Source organism: Primulina huaijiensis, chromosome 15, assembly GCF_012295235.1.
Source record: "Primulina huaijiensis isolate GDHJ02 chromosome 15, ASM1229523v2, whole genome shotgun sequence".
NCBI lineage: Eukaryota > Viridiplantae > Streptophyta > Magnoliopsida > Lamiales > Gesneriaceae > Primulina > Primulina huaijiensis.
Window position 1 is genome coordinate 5,764,322 of NC_133320.1, and position 14,346 is coordinate 5,778,667.

At 31.9% G+C, this 14,346-nt stretch overlaps 1 protein-coding gene across 1 annotated transcript; it reads right to left on the bottom strand.

Annotated features, from left to right (window-relative positions):
* Window positions 1-8,245: 8,245 nt before the first annotated feature.
* LOC140959801 (probable histone H2B.1) lies at window positions 8,246-8,811 on the bottom strand. Its single transcript, XM_073417815.1, has one exon. It carries the CDS (start codon window positions 8,768-8,770, stop codon window positions 8,324-8,326), a length of 447 nt encoding a protein of 148 aa, XP_073273916.1. The 5' UTR covers window positions 8,771-8,811; the 3' UTR covers window positions 8,246-8,323.
* Between the last annotated feature and the right edge of the window lie 5,535 nt (window positions 8,812-14,346).

Here is a 14,346-nt window from a genome sequence, read left to right on the forward strand (position 1 = left end):
CCAAATAAAGCAATAAACAATGTCATGTTTTATCCATTAAAATCATGTAATAAATATGAATAACTGACATAAAAATTGTCTGTGAGATAATTTTTTTAATTTGAAATTAGATTCATAAACTTAATGATATAACTATTGAATTATAACTTATTTTAATCCATGTGGGTAAACTAAGAAAATAATTCAATATCGTATCGTAATTAGTTATATTTAATACAATAAAATTTCCCTGAGATGAATTTTACTATACAAATATAATTTATCAAAATTTATATCTTTTGTTAACAAATGTGATCCATATCATTTATGCATAATTTTAATTCAATCGAAGATTCTGTGGCTACTCTTCAATCAATTAAAATCATACGAATCACTAGAACATTAAATTATGTATGCATATATTATATATTCTTTATGATTATTTATTGTCAAATATTTTACCAAAATAAAATGATGCGATTAAGGATGCATCTAAGAAGGAGTGTGACCCATTGGAGTTACCGGAAGGACTAATTACGAGGGGACGAAGCAATTGTCACGCTCCAAAACTCGAGATTGACACCGGCGTTGCTTAACAATCACACAACCGATAACAACAAGTCTTTGTAGCACGGTATACACCAAACTAGTTTATAATTCATAATATAAACGTAACAACAATTGTCTTTACATTAACGAAATCCAAACGAAATAGTAATTAATGCGGAAACGTCTTACGATTCATTAAATCATAAAATTCGAAATAAAGTCTATTACTACTCTTGCGAATCACCAGCCCCAAAACTGTTCAGACTCTTCATCTTCAACCTGTTCTTCGGACTTATCTAGGAGGGGAGAGTAAGGAGGATGAGTATTTTGAGAAATACTCAATAAATGGGGGCGTTTTGAACACAACATAAAATTTTCCATCATTTTCGAAATTTACATATAAATACAGCATGCTTTTCATATTCGTAACATCATATCTATAACATAATAACACTGCGATTTTTCACCTTTAACGGTTTACTGACGTCAGTCCCTAAGTTTTAATCCTCTAAGGGGGCGAGGCCATAAAACGGTTCTATCCCACCGTGAAGGGCCATATGTTGGAATTCCACCTATTTTCAGGGAATCCTCACAGTGTCACACATAAACGTACCAAAATTTAATAAAAACGTATAGACGAGAGACGGAGCTCGACCGAATTTTTAAAACCAAAAACCGAAATTTCAGATGTATAAAACCGAAATTTAAATTTTAAAAACAATCCCACTTACAGTAATTGATGCTAAAAAAAACGTGGATGCTTGGCTTCGGGATTTAGGTCGCTCCTTGCTCCTTGTTCGGACAGCACTTCGGCTTGATTTTTAGGCTAACTTCAGGACGATTTTCGGGCAGAGCTCTGGCTAGGGAGTTGCTGAAAATTTCGAGATTTCAGCAAAGGGGATTTCGAAATTGTGGTGTCTTGTGGAGTGAGGGTGATGGCCTATTTATAGTTGAGGGGAGTGGAGTTAAATATGGCATCAAAATCCCACATATTTGCACTCAAGATTCACACGATTTGTGCCTAAGAAAACCATTCCATGATGAGTTTATTTTGCTACCAATTTGTGAGATTCATTCCTTAATCCCTTGCCCCTCAATATTTTTGAAAATTAGGTTGCTAGGTGGGAGGGATTTTGAGCCATCTTGGATGATTTGTTTCCAACTAATCAAGTATCTAACCATCACAATAATTTGGCATGTTATATGGTTGTATTTTCGAAAATTCCTAGCAATAATCATGCCTTAATCCTTTTAATTTGCATGATACTCAAATCTTGCAAGACTCCCTTCCAATTTTCGAAATTGCATGCCTTAATATGAATATTGTTGGCTTGATAATTAAGATTTTCAATAATAAAATCTCCAATACAAGGATTTCCAATAAAAGAATCTTATGCTAATAAAATTTCCTTCCAAATATTAATTATTGCAAGATTTTCGGTTCTCACGGCAATAAGTCCAAGGAAGCTCTTCAAGGACTCATGGCGAGCTACTAAGAAAGGTCTTTTAATATGTCGTCAAATCTAGAAGGGTTCGTAGAGCATGGAGATCAAGTTGGAGCTCATTACAATGTCATTTAAATGCTAAAAGACCAAGAAGAAAGCATTCATCCATGACCCAACGAGCAAAAACAGCGCGCCAAAGCATAGGAGACGCGCCCCAATACTCCCCAGCAGTATAAATGCGTGTCTCAGCACGTTCCTCTCAGCCAAGAGTTCATAAACTCGGGATTTTGACGCAAATTAATTAAGGAAAACACTAATTTCGTGTTTTAGATGATTTGTTTTGATAAAAATTGAAAATATTTGTGAGTTTTTCTCTCAACCAAAAATATTTTGCTTTTTTCATAAAACAAAAATCAAACTTATCAAGAATTTTCAATATTTGTGGCGTTTTTCAATCGTTCTTCATGCGGATTGTCAAAGACGAGTTCTTTGAAGGTTCTCTTGAATTTTTGATTGTTTTCTTTGTGTTATTTATTACTAAATTGCCTAATTTATGGGTGAATATCACGCCTTACTTGTTTCAAAGATCAGGACAAAACATATACGAATAATTTTTCGTTTATTGAATTGAGGATGCGATTCACATAAATTGTGTTTGTTTTTCATACGTACGAGGGTTCATATCATTTGGTATAAGAGCTTAGGTTCTTTTTGATTCAAGTAAATATATTCGTTATAATTATCAATTTTTGTTGTTCTATCATTCTTCTTTCACTGTTTCTTGTGTCGCAAGATTTTTGTTAAAAAAAATAAGAAATCTTGTTTATCGTTTTCCTTTATTCGTGAATCTTGCAATTCTCGAATATTTTTGAGTCGTTCTTCATGTTAAAAAGAGAGATCAAACAAAAAATAAAGAGTATAGAAATCATGAAATTTTAGTGTTATGATTTTAGCATTGAAATTGTTCTTTTCTTCTTGTTGAGTCCATATTCAAGTTCTTGGGAAATCTTCAATTTTCTTGGTTTTGTGCATTCAAATGAGACAGTTGCAAGTGTCTTCAAACTTGAACTTGAAAGTTTGATACACAGCCATAAAAGCTTAAGTGTATCCCTCGAGAAAAAATTTTAAACTTGAGTGAATATTTGAGAGCGAGTGAATTTTCTTTGGAGTGACTGTGATAATTGGGATGAGAAAATTTTTTTGTTGTTTCTACTAACATTTATTGCAGGTACAATGTCCGAAAGAAAAATTGAGAAAAAAATATGGGATGGCTTGAGCCAAGGACTTTCCAAGATTCAAATGGAGGCGTTGTTTGGTCACTTCACTAGGACGATGAGGACCGAATTGGAACCATTACGTGAGATGATGTAATGAGGGATGATTTGGGAGGCGTCGATGAGAGTCAAAATGAGAATTGGGGAATGAACGAATGTGATAGAGGATTCGGAAGAGGTAAAATAGAAGTCGTACGGGGTAGATACAACAATGGGAGTAGAGAAGATTGATAATATGTATAACATTAAGATGAAGATCACATCGTTCCATGGTAAATCTAACCCAGAGGCATTTCAGCACTACTTCGAACTCAAAAAAATTAAGGCGTTGATTGACTTGAAACAAGTTACAAAAAGTGTCGAGTACTATTATAAGGAGTTGGAATTATCCATGATTAGAACCAACATAGAGGAGGATAATGAGGCTTTAATGACTCGATTTCTTTGTGGTTCGAACAAGAAGATTCAAGAGCAAGTAGAGCTTAGACACTACTTGGATCTAGACGAAATGATGCAAATAGCGATAAAGGTGGATCAACAACTCAAGAGAAGAGACGTTGGCCGCTCCAGTAAAGTTCCAATAAAGTTGGGAGTTCATCATCTTTTTGGCATCCAAACATTGTTAAACGTGAAGAAGGTGAGGTGGTGGCCAATCCCAAGACTAAAATGAAGCAAGAGATGCCTAAACAAGGAGTGTAAGGAAATCTGAAACTCTTATTAATCATTCTCGAGATATAAAATGTTTTAAGTGTCAAGAAGTTGGTTATATTTCTAGCCAATGTCCAAACAAGATAGTGATGACAATGAATGTCTATGGGGAGTATAAGTCTCAACATGAGGGGGATGACGAGGGTGATAATGATGAGATACCCGAGTTGGAAGACCCTGATGATGGATATGAGGCGGTTGTAGGTGAAGTGAGTTATCAAGTCAAAGATGAGGAGACTAACTAAAAAGAGAACTTGTTCCATACTAGGTGTTTTGTGAATGAAATCGTTTGCAATCTTATCATGGATGGATGGAGTTTTACTAATGTGGCTAGTAATGAGATTATGGAGAAATTGAGTCTATCTACATTGAAGCATCCTCAAGCATATAGATTATAGTAGTTGAATGATTGTGCGGAGATGAAAGTAAATAAGCAAGTTTTGGTTACGTTTTCGATTGAGAAGTACATTGATGAGGTGTTGTGCGATGTGGTGTAAATGCATGCTTGCCATATTTTGTTAAGGAGACCGTGGTAATATGATAGGAGAGTTACGCATGATGGTTTCAATAATAAGTACTATTTTGTTCTAAAGAAAAAACCTATTGTATTACCTCATTTGTCCTCAAAACAAAGAGAAGGAAAAGAAAACAAGCCTTATAAAAAGAGCGAACAATAAAGTGAGATGACTTTAGAAAAAAATAGATGATAAAAAAAGAGTGATTAAAAAAATGTGATAATCATAGATAAGAAAAAGAGAGAAGAAAACAGAGGAAATAGACCAAGAAAAATACATATATGGCAAAAAAAAAGTGAGTCAAATCAACTTTTACACACCATGAACCACTTGTGTTAATTCTTTATAAGGAGGTTATCCTAAACACAAGTGAAATAGCCGAATATCTTACGAGCATTATTGTTTCACTTTTGCCGGAATTTGACGATGTATTTCCGGGTGATCTACCACAAGGACTACCATCTTTGAGAGGGATTGAACACTAAATTGATTTGGTGCTTGGGAGTGTGTTTCCTAACCAACCAACATATAGGACCGACCCATAGGAGTTCAAAGAACTTCAACGTCAGGTAAGTGAGCTTTTATATAGAGATTTTGTGTGTGAGTCCATATCGCCTTGTGTTGTACTTGTTTTATTAGTTCCTAAGAATGATTGATCAAGACGTATGTGCGTTGATTGTAGAGCTATCAATAATTACCATCGAGTATATGCATCGCATATGTAGGCTAGATGATATGTTAAATGAATTGCATGTCTCAAGCATTTTTAGCAAAATTGATCTTAAGAGTGGTTATCATCAAATCAAGATGAGATAAGGTGATGAGTTGAAACCAATTTTAAAACCAATAACATGTTGTATCAGTGGATGATCATGCATTTTGGCTTAGCTAGTGCTCCTACCACCTTTATGAGATTGTTGAACCATGTTTTACGTGCGCATATAAGAAAATTTGTTGTGGTTATATTTATGACATTCAATGTATAGCAAAATCTTGGATAATTTTTTTTTACTCAATACTTTATATAATAATTTTTTAGTGACTGAATTAACTTTTTCTCAATATCCTTCCATAAAAACAATCATAAATATGAAGCTTAAAGCAATCTATGAATAACATTGTTTTATCCACAATTACTTCAAGAATTTTCAATAATGAATTGAATTAATATGTAGATAATTAATTAGATCTTTAATTTCGTGCTAAAGTTTTCTATAATTTATTTCTAAATCGAATTTTCTTTGGTAGTCGTTTTCGAAATAGTCATATTAGTTCTAGAGTAGGTATGTTGTGAGACGGTCTCACGGATCTTTATCTGTGAGACGGGTCAACCCTACTGATATTCACAATAAAAAATATTATTCTTAGCATAAAAAGTAATATTTTTTCATGGATGACTCAAATAAGATATATGTCTTACAAAATACGACCCGTGAGACCGTCTCACATAAGTTTTTGCCTTAGTTCTATTAGCATGAAAAGAAAAATGAATTTTTGACTATTTAAAAAGACCAAAATAAACCAATTCAGAAAATAATTTTGGTAATTTTTCCTCCTCGTATGCTCAAAAAAATTACCATCAAATTTTAAATCATGAAAAGAATGAGTTTCTGAATTAACTCCGAAAGACCTTTGACTTTTCCCATGACAAGCACAAAAACATCGTATGTGATATTTTCATATCTCCTCTAAATCATCTTTGTCATTAAATTTTGATGCTGAAGGAATCCATCATTACAATCATCATATATTTATCTTTTCTTGATCGATAAATTCGATTATTTTCAAATACAAGACTAAGAAAATCTAAAATTTTGCTCCCCTCATCAACTTTCTCGAATCCAAAATTTTCGACTCCGCCGCAACACGAGGAACTTTAAGGGGAAAATGTCTGGCTATAAGTTCCTTCATCAATGCTACTTCATCTTCCTCTTCAAGGATTGGGTCAATGCTAGTAGTATTGCAGTTCCACAATGGTGAATCTTCAGCCAAGCATGGAGTGGCAACAACAACAAGGAGTACACCAACAAGCAACATAAGATTAATGTGGACACGAGACATTTTTCAGGTTTTGAATTTATAAGTTGAATGGATATATGATGCAAATATTGCCAAGGATTAATTCCTTTTTATATTGGTTTGAAAATAATTTCATAGGTTATTTTTTGTTTGGATTACAATAATATTCGTTTAATCTTATATATATTAATAAATAAATAAAAATATAACTTTATTTCAATGCATTTAATTATATTCTCCCTTTAGTATTATTAATAGTCAAATCTTTTTAAATATTTTGACTATTCTATCATGCCAATCTTCTGAAATTTAATATAATATAAGATTACATAAGTTGGGAATTAATTAATGTATTAAAAAAATGTATATAAGAAAGATTTCCATCAATTAAATTGTGTGTAAAATCATTGACACTAGGATTTAAAGATTGGCCTAGTTTGAAATGAATGTAATAAACATACATACATATTAGACATCGAAAATGAATATTTCATTTTCGAATTAGGGAAAGGTTGAATTGCCAACAAGAATAATCATATTTTTTAAAATTTAATAAAAAGACAAAATATATTCAAATATAATTCAATAATCACCATCTCTTTCTCAACTTTCCAACCAAATTAAACTACGAGTCTCTTTCTCAACATTCCACCCAATTTATCTTTCTCAACTTTGCAACCAAGTTTAGATAACCATCGCCTCAAATCTCTATGTAATATCCATATTTAAAGTAACATAATATTATTAATTGGAAACATTATTTCGTCCCTAAATGAAGAAAATAAAGTTGGAAAATAGGAGAAAAAATGGGTTTTGAAGTGCTCGACTATGATCGGAGAAGTAGCCAGGAAATTTTTACCAAGTGGGACAAATAAAAATAAAAAATACATAATAATGGAGTGAAAGTTTAAAAAATAAACCAAAATGGCTGCAACCTTCGCGCAATTAGTAGCGAGTAGAGATGACAATTGTAAGAGTCTTCGAAAGTTCATCCAAATGATCTATTTATAGGCTTCGAAGACTCTTACAATTTCTGGTTTACGTGCATTATTATGAGTATTAAGTTCTTGAGAGCCTTATTGATCAAGTATTCTTACAGCACACACTTAAGAGCTTATATCTAATCATTGATTATCAATTCGTGCTAATATATTTTTTTGAGAAATATTTGAAATAGAAAGTAAGCGTTTTATTGGTCTTTTTGTTCAAAGAATGAAATATTCTTGGAGTTTCAATAGGCAAGAAATAAGTTATGCTGAAATGTGTAATTGCAAATTGCTTGTTATTATCAAATTATTATAGTAGAATCTTTCCTGAGTGGAAGAATGAATGATTTAGAAATTATTCAATATTCAAACATCCAAAAACATCTTTTGTGCATTTACTACTTCAATTTGATAGCCTAACAATCTGACTTGTCTTGTCATTTTTATTGTTCAGACCATTTCAGTTAACTTTTTTTCCACATAACGTTAAATTATTGGATTATAAATATGCAAACAACAAAAATTACTATTCAATGTTACTAACCAAACCAAATTAATATTCAAACTTATTGTGATTGTTTATTCACACATTGTAAATCAATCTCTGGATCTTAACAAGTGGTTTATTTAAGATGAGAACTGATTTCAAATTCTAAGTAGTTAATTTTGAGTCATTGTAATTGATTTTAAATTTATTCCAACACAAAGATATTTCTTATCTTTCTTTTACATAATTTCTCAAATCTAAATATTTCAATCGAAACACGACATAAATCCAAGCATTCATTAATCATTAAATACCCATAAAAACTAACAAAAGTTAGAATTTACACCATTATATTAATAAATCAAGAACTAGTAAACTTGGTCACAGCTTTGGTGCCCTCAGAAACAGCATGCTTTGCGAGCTCACCGGGCAGGACCAATCTCACAGAAGTCTGAATCTCCCTCGAAGTAATAGTGGGCTTCTTGTTGTACCTCGCCAATCGGGCCGATTCCTGAGCAAGCTTCTCGAAAATGTCGTTGATGAAGCTGTTCATGATCCCCATTGCTTTGCTGGAAATCCCGATGTCTGGATGAACTTGCTTCAGGACCTTGAAGATATACATCTTATAAGTCTCCACACCTCTTTTCGTCTTCTTCTTCTTCTTGTCCCCGGCGGCGGCCAAGGCGGCGTCTTTGGGGAGTTTCTTTCCGGCCTTGGGCTTCTTCTCGGCGGCTGGGCCTTTGTCGGCGGTCTTCTTCTCCTCCACGAGCTTCTTCTCCGCTGGCTTTTTCTCACCTTTGGCTCCCATTTCTGTGATTGGGTGTAGAAAGAGATTTTGGGCGAAGAGGAGCTGATGAGAGTATAGAAGGGAAGAAATTCAAGAGGGACTTATATAGAAAAGGAGGATAAATATTACTGGAGGATTTTAAAGTGACACGGATAATTGATTTGAACCGTTGATTAAGATAACATTCACGGTGGAGATGTTATTTCAGACGGGAATTCAGCTGTGTGTTTTGATTGGCTCTAATTTTGGGTGTGATTTTGACGTGGACCGTCGATGAAGATGGAAATCCACGAAAGAGATGCATTGTGGGATGAGCGGGAACCTTTTTTTGACTAATCAAACTTTGTGGCACCATTAATTGTTATTTGCAAGCAAAAATGTTACCAAGTCCGTTTGATATTTAAATTCATGCACAAATTATAGTAATAAAAAATTTATAGATTGTATATTTTTATAAAATCATACATAAATTAAAAAATTAGAATTAAATATGACACTGTCGTATACCTTATCTGATTTATCTGCACTGACTCAAAATTAAATTTATGATGATAAATTAATTTCCTATATTGTATATAGGAGATTGTGCAATTTTGTGTTTGAGTGTTGACACCCACTCTCTATCAATCGAGGATTCAAACGTGTGACGTATGAACAACGCTATACAAGCTTATCCCACAAAAAATTATACTACTTTAATTAACGTACAGATGTTATTTGTTGCGAAACTTGTAATAACAAGATAATAACAAGATAAAATTCCAATTTTATATTATTCCAAATATCATTTGTTAAACTAACTCTACAATTAATATTCAAAATATGCAAAATTAATTATTCTTTGTATTCCGTGTACATTTTCAAAACAATATTTTTTAAGCGTGTTCCTAGAAATATTATAAAAACCAAGTTGAATAGTACTAGTAAATTTAACAAAACTTTTTTGTTCAGCTATTAGAAAGGTTGACAACATTTCGTAATAAATTTAATAACGGCTTTCGAGAAATTTCTTTTGTAATTGTAAAACCTCTAACAGTTAAAAGATTAATTTATTGTTGAGTTGGTTCTCTATCCAGTGGTTGTAAGTAATCAGGGTCAAGTTTATTTACCTTGACCAAATATTTTTTCAAAGTTCCGGTAACACCAACACTAACACTCGTTTTGTAAGAATATCTGGTTTTGTAAATTTTACACATAACAAAAGAGTCTCTTTTTAAGTGATCATAAACTTTGTTTCATTTTGCACGGCCCATCATTGTGCTCGTCATCATGTTGTTTGCTCCAGGGGATGAAGATGTTTAAAAATGCCCACCAAATTCATTGGGAAATTTCATATTCTCTTCCTCTTTGGTCAGTTTCGACTTCATCAAAGTCGATAATGTAACCAACTTCACAAAATTCCAAATTTATAGTAGGCACAATCCGCCCCGCACCTCCACCATAATCACCGACATTATGATTTGAAGACGGCGTCATTGAAATAAATTTATTGAATGTAAATATGTAATATAAAGTGCAAACTAAATATTAAATAAAAGCACATAGGAGATTGAGTGTAGAAAAATTTCAAATTGAAAGAAATGAGATTGTTGTTTGAAAATTATTGAAAAAATGTCAGTTGGCCCCCAATTTGGAGGTCAGAATGCAATTATAAAAAGATGTAGCCGTTGGCCCAAAGGTTACAATAGCCATATAAAACCCTTTTTGTTTTTTTTCGTTTCTAGTTCCGGGTTGGATCCGGTTAGTCCAGATAAGACCCAGAACCGAAACCGGTTTATTTTAAAAATATTGTCCCAATCCGTTTGTTAATGGATTTGGGGCGATTCTGAACTAATATAATCGAACCAGTTTCAAGCTTAATGGGTCAGTTCCGATCCTGTTATGGGTCGAATGGACCTGTTAAGCCTGCCTAAGCTCTTCCTTGGACTACTTCAATATTAATAGAACAGTCCATCACATATTCTTAATCCAACTAATATTCGATGTGAATGTTAAGTTCTTAATTGTTTGCTAGGGATTCGAATCCAATCTATTTCCTCATTTTACAACTTCTTATAAAATATCAGTGTTATTATTTTATCTTATCAATTTGTATCAAAATTAAATTTCGATCTTAAACATGATTATAGTTGCCACAACTTTGATTATTGCACTTTCAAGAGCAAGTTATCAACAAGTAGTATAATTTAGTGAGTCTAAATGTCGTATCTACAGAGAATTTAAGGTAATTACAAGTCCACTATTATGTCTTTCTGTTTTTTATATTTTAATTATTTTAGCCTTAAATGATGATTTTTATATATTCAAGAATTTAAATTAAATAGTCGATATTAGAACATCCACTCTTGGTATTTAAATAAAGTTAGAATAAATGAACATAATTGGAATCCACTTGATAAAATAGTTTTAATAAATTAAATAATCATTATTTATATTATTGTTATATATTATTCTCTTATTCGTACCATATATATATATATATCAAAACTTACAATCTAGATGACATAAACATAAAAATTCATCAATTTCTATCCAATATGCGTAACGAAATTTTCGGTCTTCGAACAGATCATATGACTTCGTCACTGGACTTAGAGCTGTTAAAGGCTAATTTCAATGCACATATCTATGAAGTTCTCCGAGTGGTGAATATCCATTCAATCCAACTATCCGAGCTCAAGAGTTGTTATCACAAATCAAATGCTGATGTTATTTGCAGAATTGAAAAACAAGAAACTGTATTGACAGGACATATCGAGACTCTAGGCAAACAAATTTATGAAGTTGTTGACTATTTTAGGGAGGGACATGTGAAGTAAAAAAAGGGGGGGAAATCCTAAAAAATCAGAAAAAACCCAAGCCAAAATATTCAGAAAAACCTAAGTCTCTTCCTCGTCTCAGCACAAGAAATCATCTGGTAGCGGTCATGGATGTTTTGGTGGTGGTCATAGTAGCAGCCCAAAGAGATACAGACCAAGCCACTCGCCTCATCAATCTTTTAGACATAGAACTTTATTTATTCCATGTTTTACTTTTAAATCATTTATGCACAATATTGGTTTAATCTATGAACAGTTTAGTTTATGCTGATATTTATTTTTTTACTATAATTGCACAATAACTTACTTTTCATATCACCAAAAAAGAAAAAATTGTTAAGATAAAATTTTAATCTAAGTTTTGGTGAATAAAAACTAAACTAGCCAAAATTAATGAATGTAGATCATATAAACTAGATTGACTACTGAATGAATTACTACGCTGATAAAAGATGAAAGAGACAAACAAGTTGTGTTGTCCAACTAAATTGATCTGAAGAGCATCTACAACAGCTTAAATAGAACAAAGCTGTTAACATATATTTTATAGAAGAAAAGATCAGCTCGAAGATTGATCTGGCAATATTATCTGAAGACAACATATAGTTATCTACGAGTATATTCCAAGCATTGTCAGACAAAATAAAAAATTTGTCGGTTACTCCTTCTAGCTAGTGTCCAAGAAATTTGAATTGGACGATATTATTTTCAAAAACACGACAAAGACATGTAGCATCCTTTGCACAATTTTCAACTACCCAGTACAACTGTGAGTACCTTATCTGTTTGTTAACGTCGGGGACCAACTTCTATAAAAGGGTGCATCATAATTGAAGAAGACTACTGTCACATTGAACATCATCATTCATTCTAAAAATACTCAGCATCTCTCAAACAGATTTATCATAAACTGATTTGCACACACACAAATTTCTATAAGATCGATTAAGGATCATATTGTACACACTTTGTTCTCACTTATCATTTGTATACACGAGCTTTATTATAATATGAGAATCTTTGTAATTATCATAAGCGTGTTTCTGAACATATTGTGTTAAAAAAGAGTTACTAGGAGTTTCATCTCAATAAAATTGTTGAATTGAGCGGAAGTGAGTTTGTACAAAGGGTTGTACCAATCAAATCTTCTAATAGAATCTTTCTGGAAACAGATCAATAAGGGGAAAGGTAGAAGCTTAATCTTCGAACTTCCATAAACAAATCATCGCCTCTTTTTATTTTCAGTCATCTCATGTCTTATATGTCATTACTTGTGTTGTTCATTCATTTACTCAGACTGGTCTATTAAACTCACATATATCTTATTTGCTTAGTACTTTGAGTTATTTCCGCACTTAGTATTATAGTAGCCCATTTTCTCGTTTTCATTGGAATATTAAATTGAGCTCTTAATGTAGTTTAAATTTTGCATTATTTGTCATATTTGTATAATAATTTATTCACCACCTTCTAAATTATTATTTTTTTTATCCTAAAACACACTAAATCATGTTAAACTATTCTAATAAAATTGATAAAAAAAAAAATAACTGTACTTATATATGGTGTATTTCAAATATGTCCAAAAAATGATTTTCATTTGAAATAAATTGTTCAAATCTTCTCTTATTTCAAATCATTTTCTCCAAATCAAAATTTTCAATCTAAACACGACATATACATGTATTCTACGTGTAAATATTAATCGTACACTGATTAATCAATCTCCTACTTTCCTATTTCATATGTTTGAGCCCACCGCATGTGCTACTTTAGTAGTAATTAATCTTATAATTTCTCCTAAGCTTGTATTTCGTTGTAAGCATTTGGAAATGTCACGCAACGTGTCCACATGCTTAGGCTTAACAATAATCACAAAACGTGCACATAATAAACACCCCTTCTAAAATAAATTAGCCAACTCACTTTATTAATTAATCCACCCAACCACCTATCACGTCTCTTTAATTTGTGCTCGTTGATCATTATAATTGTAACTTGATCCAACCACTATTAAGTATAAATTAAGCTTAATCGAACGATAATGAAGTAATCGCTTAGTTGTAATTATAAGATTTATAAATATATTTTGTATTTATAATAAAGTGAGATTTTCTTGTTAAGAGATTATAATTAATTAGATTTCTTTAATTTCAATTATTTTTTGGGTGATGGAAAGTAGGCAATAGATTAATTAGTTAGTTAAGCAAACTTGAAACGTTAGGAATAATTTGGTTGAATTATTAGGTATGAATTGGTGGAGTGAGAGCTACTAGTGATCATGAAGTGAGTGATAAAACATAACAACACATACCCTTTTAAATTTTGTGCAATATGTCAAAGTTTTTAAATAATTTATTTATGTAATTTATATATATATAATTTTATTTGACTCTTAGAATATGATAAATGTCAGCAGATACATGATTAGTGGACATTTAATCATTACAATAAAAAATAATAATCTTGGAGTTATTTATTTTAAGATTTTTTTTAATAGGGAATGAATGAAAATGATAATAAGTATATAAATTAATAAAATAAAATACAGATGGATACACATGGGATTGGCAAGTTAACAACCCATCTTTCCTATCCATTTATTCTTTGTCATTTAATGAAAAAGACACCCAAGCAATCTCCAACTTAGCTTTGTTTGTAATCAAAATACAAAAAGAACCTAATCCATCCCTTTTGGTTGTGGTGCTTGTTATACCCAATCCTAGCCATGACCATCCACTCTCATCCTTTTAACTCCCCAACTAAATTATATATATA

What these genes read in the sequence shown, in the direction of transcription:
- LOC140959801 (XM_073417815.1), bottom strand. Translation starts at nt 8,770, where the DNA reads ATGGGAGCCAAAGGTGAGAAAAAGCCAGCGGAGAAGAAGCTCGTGGAG.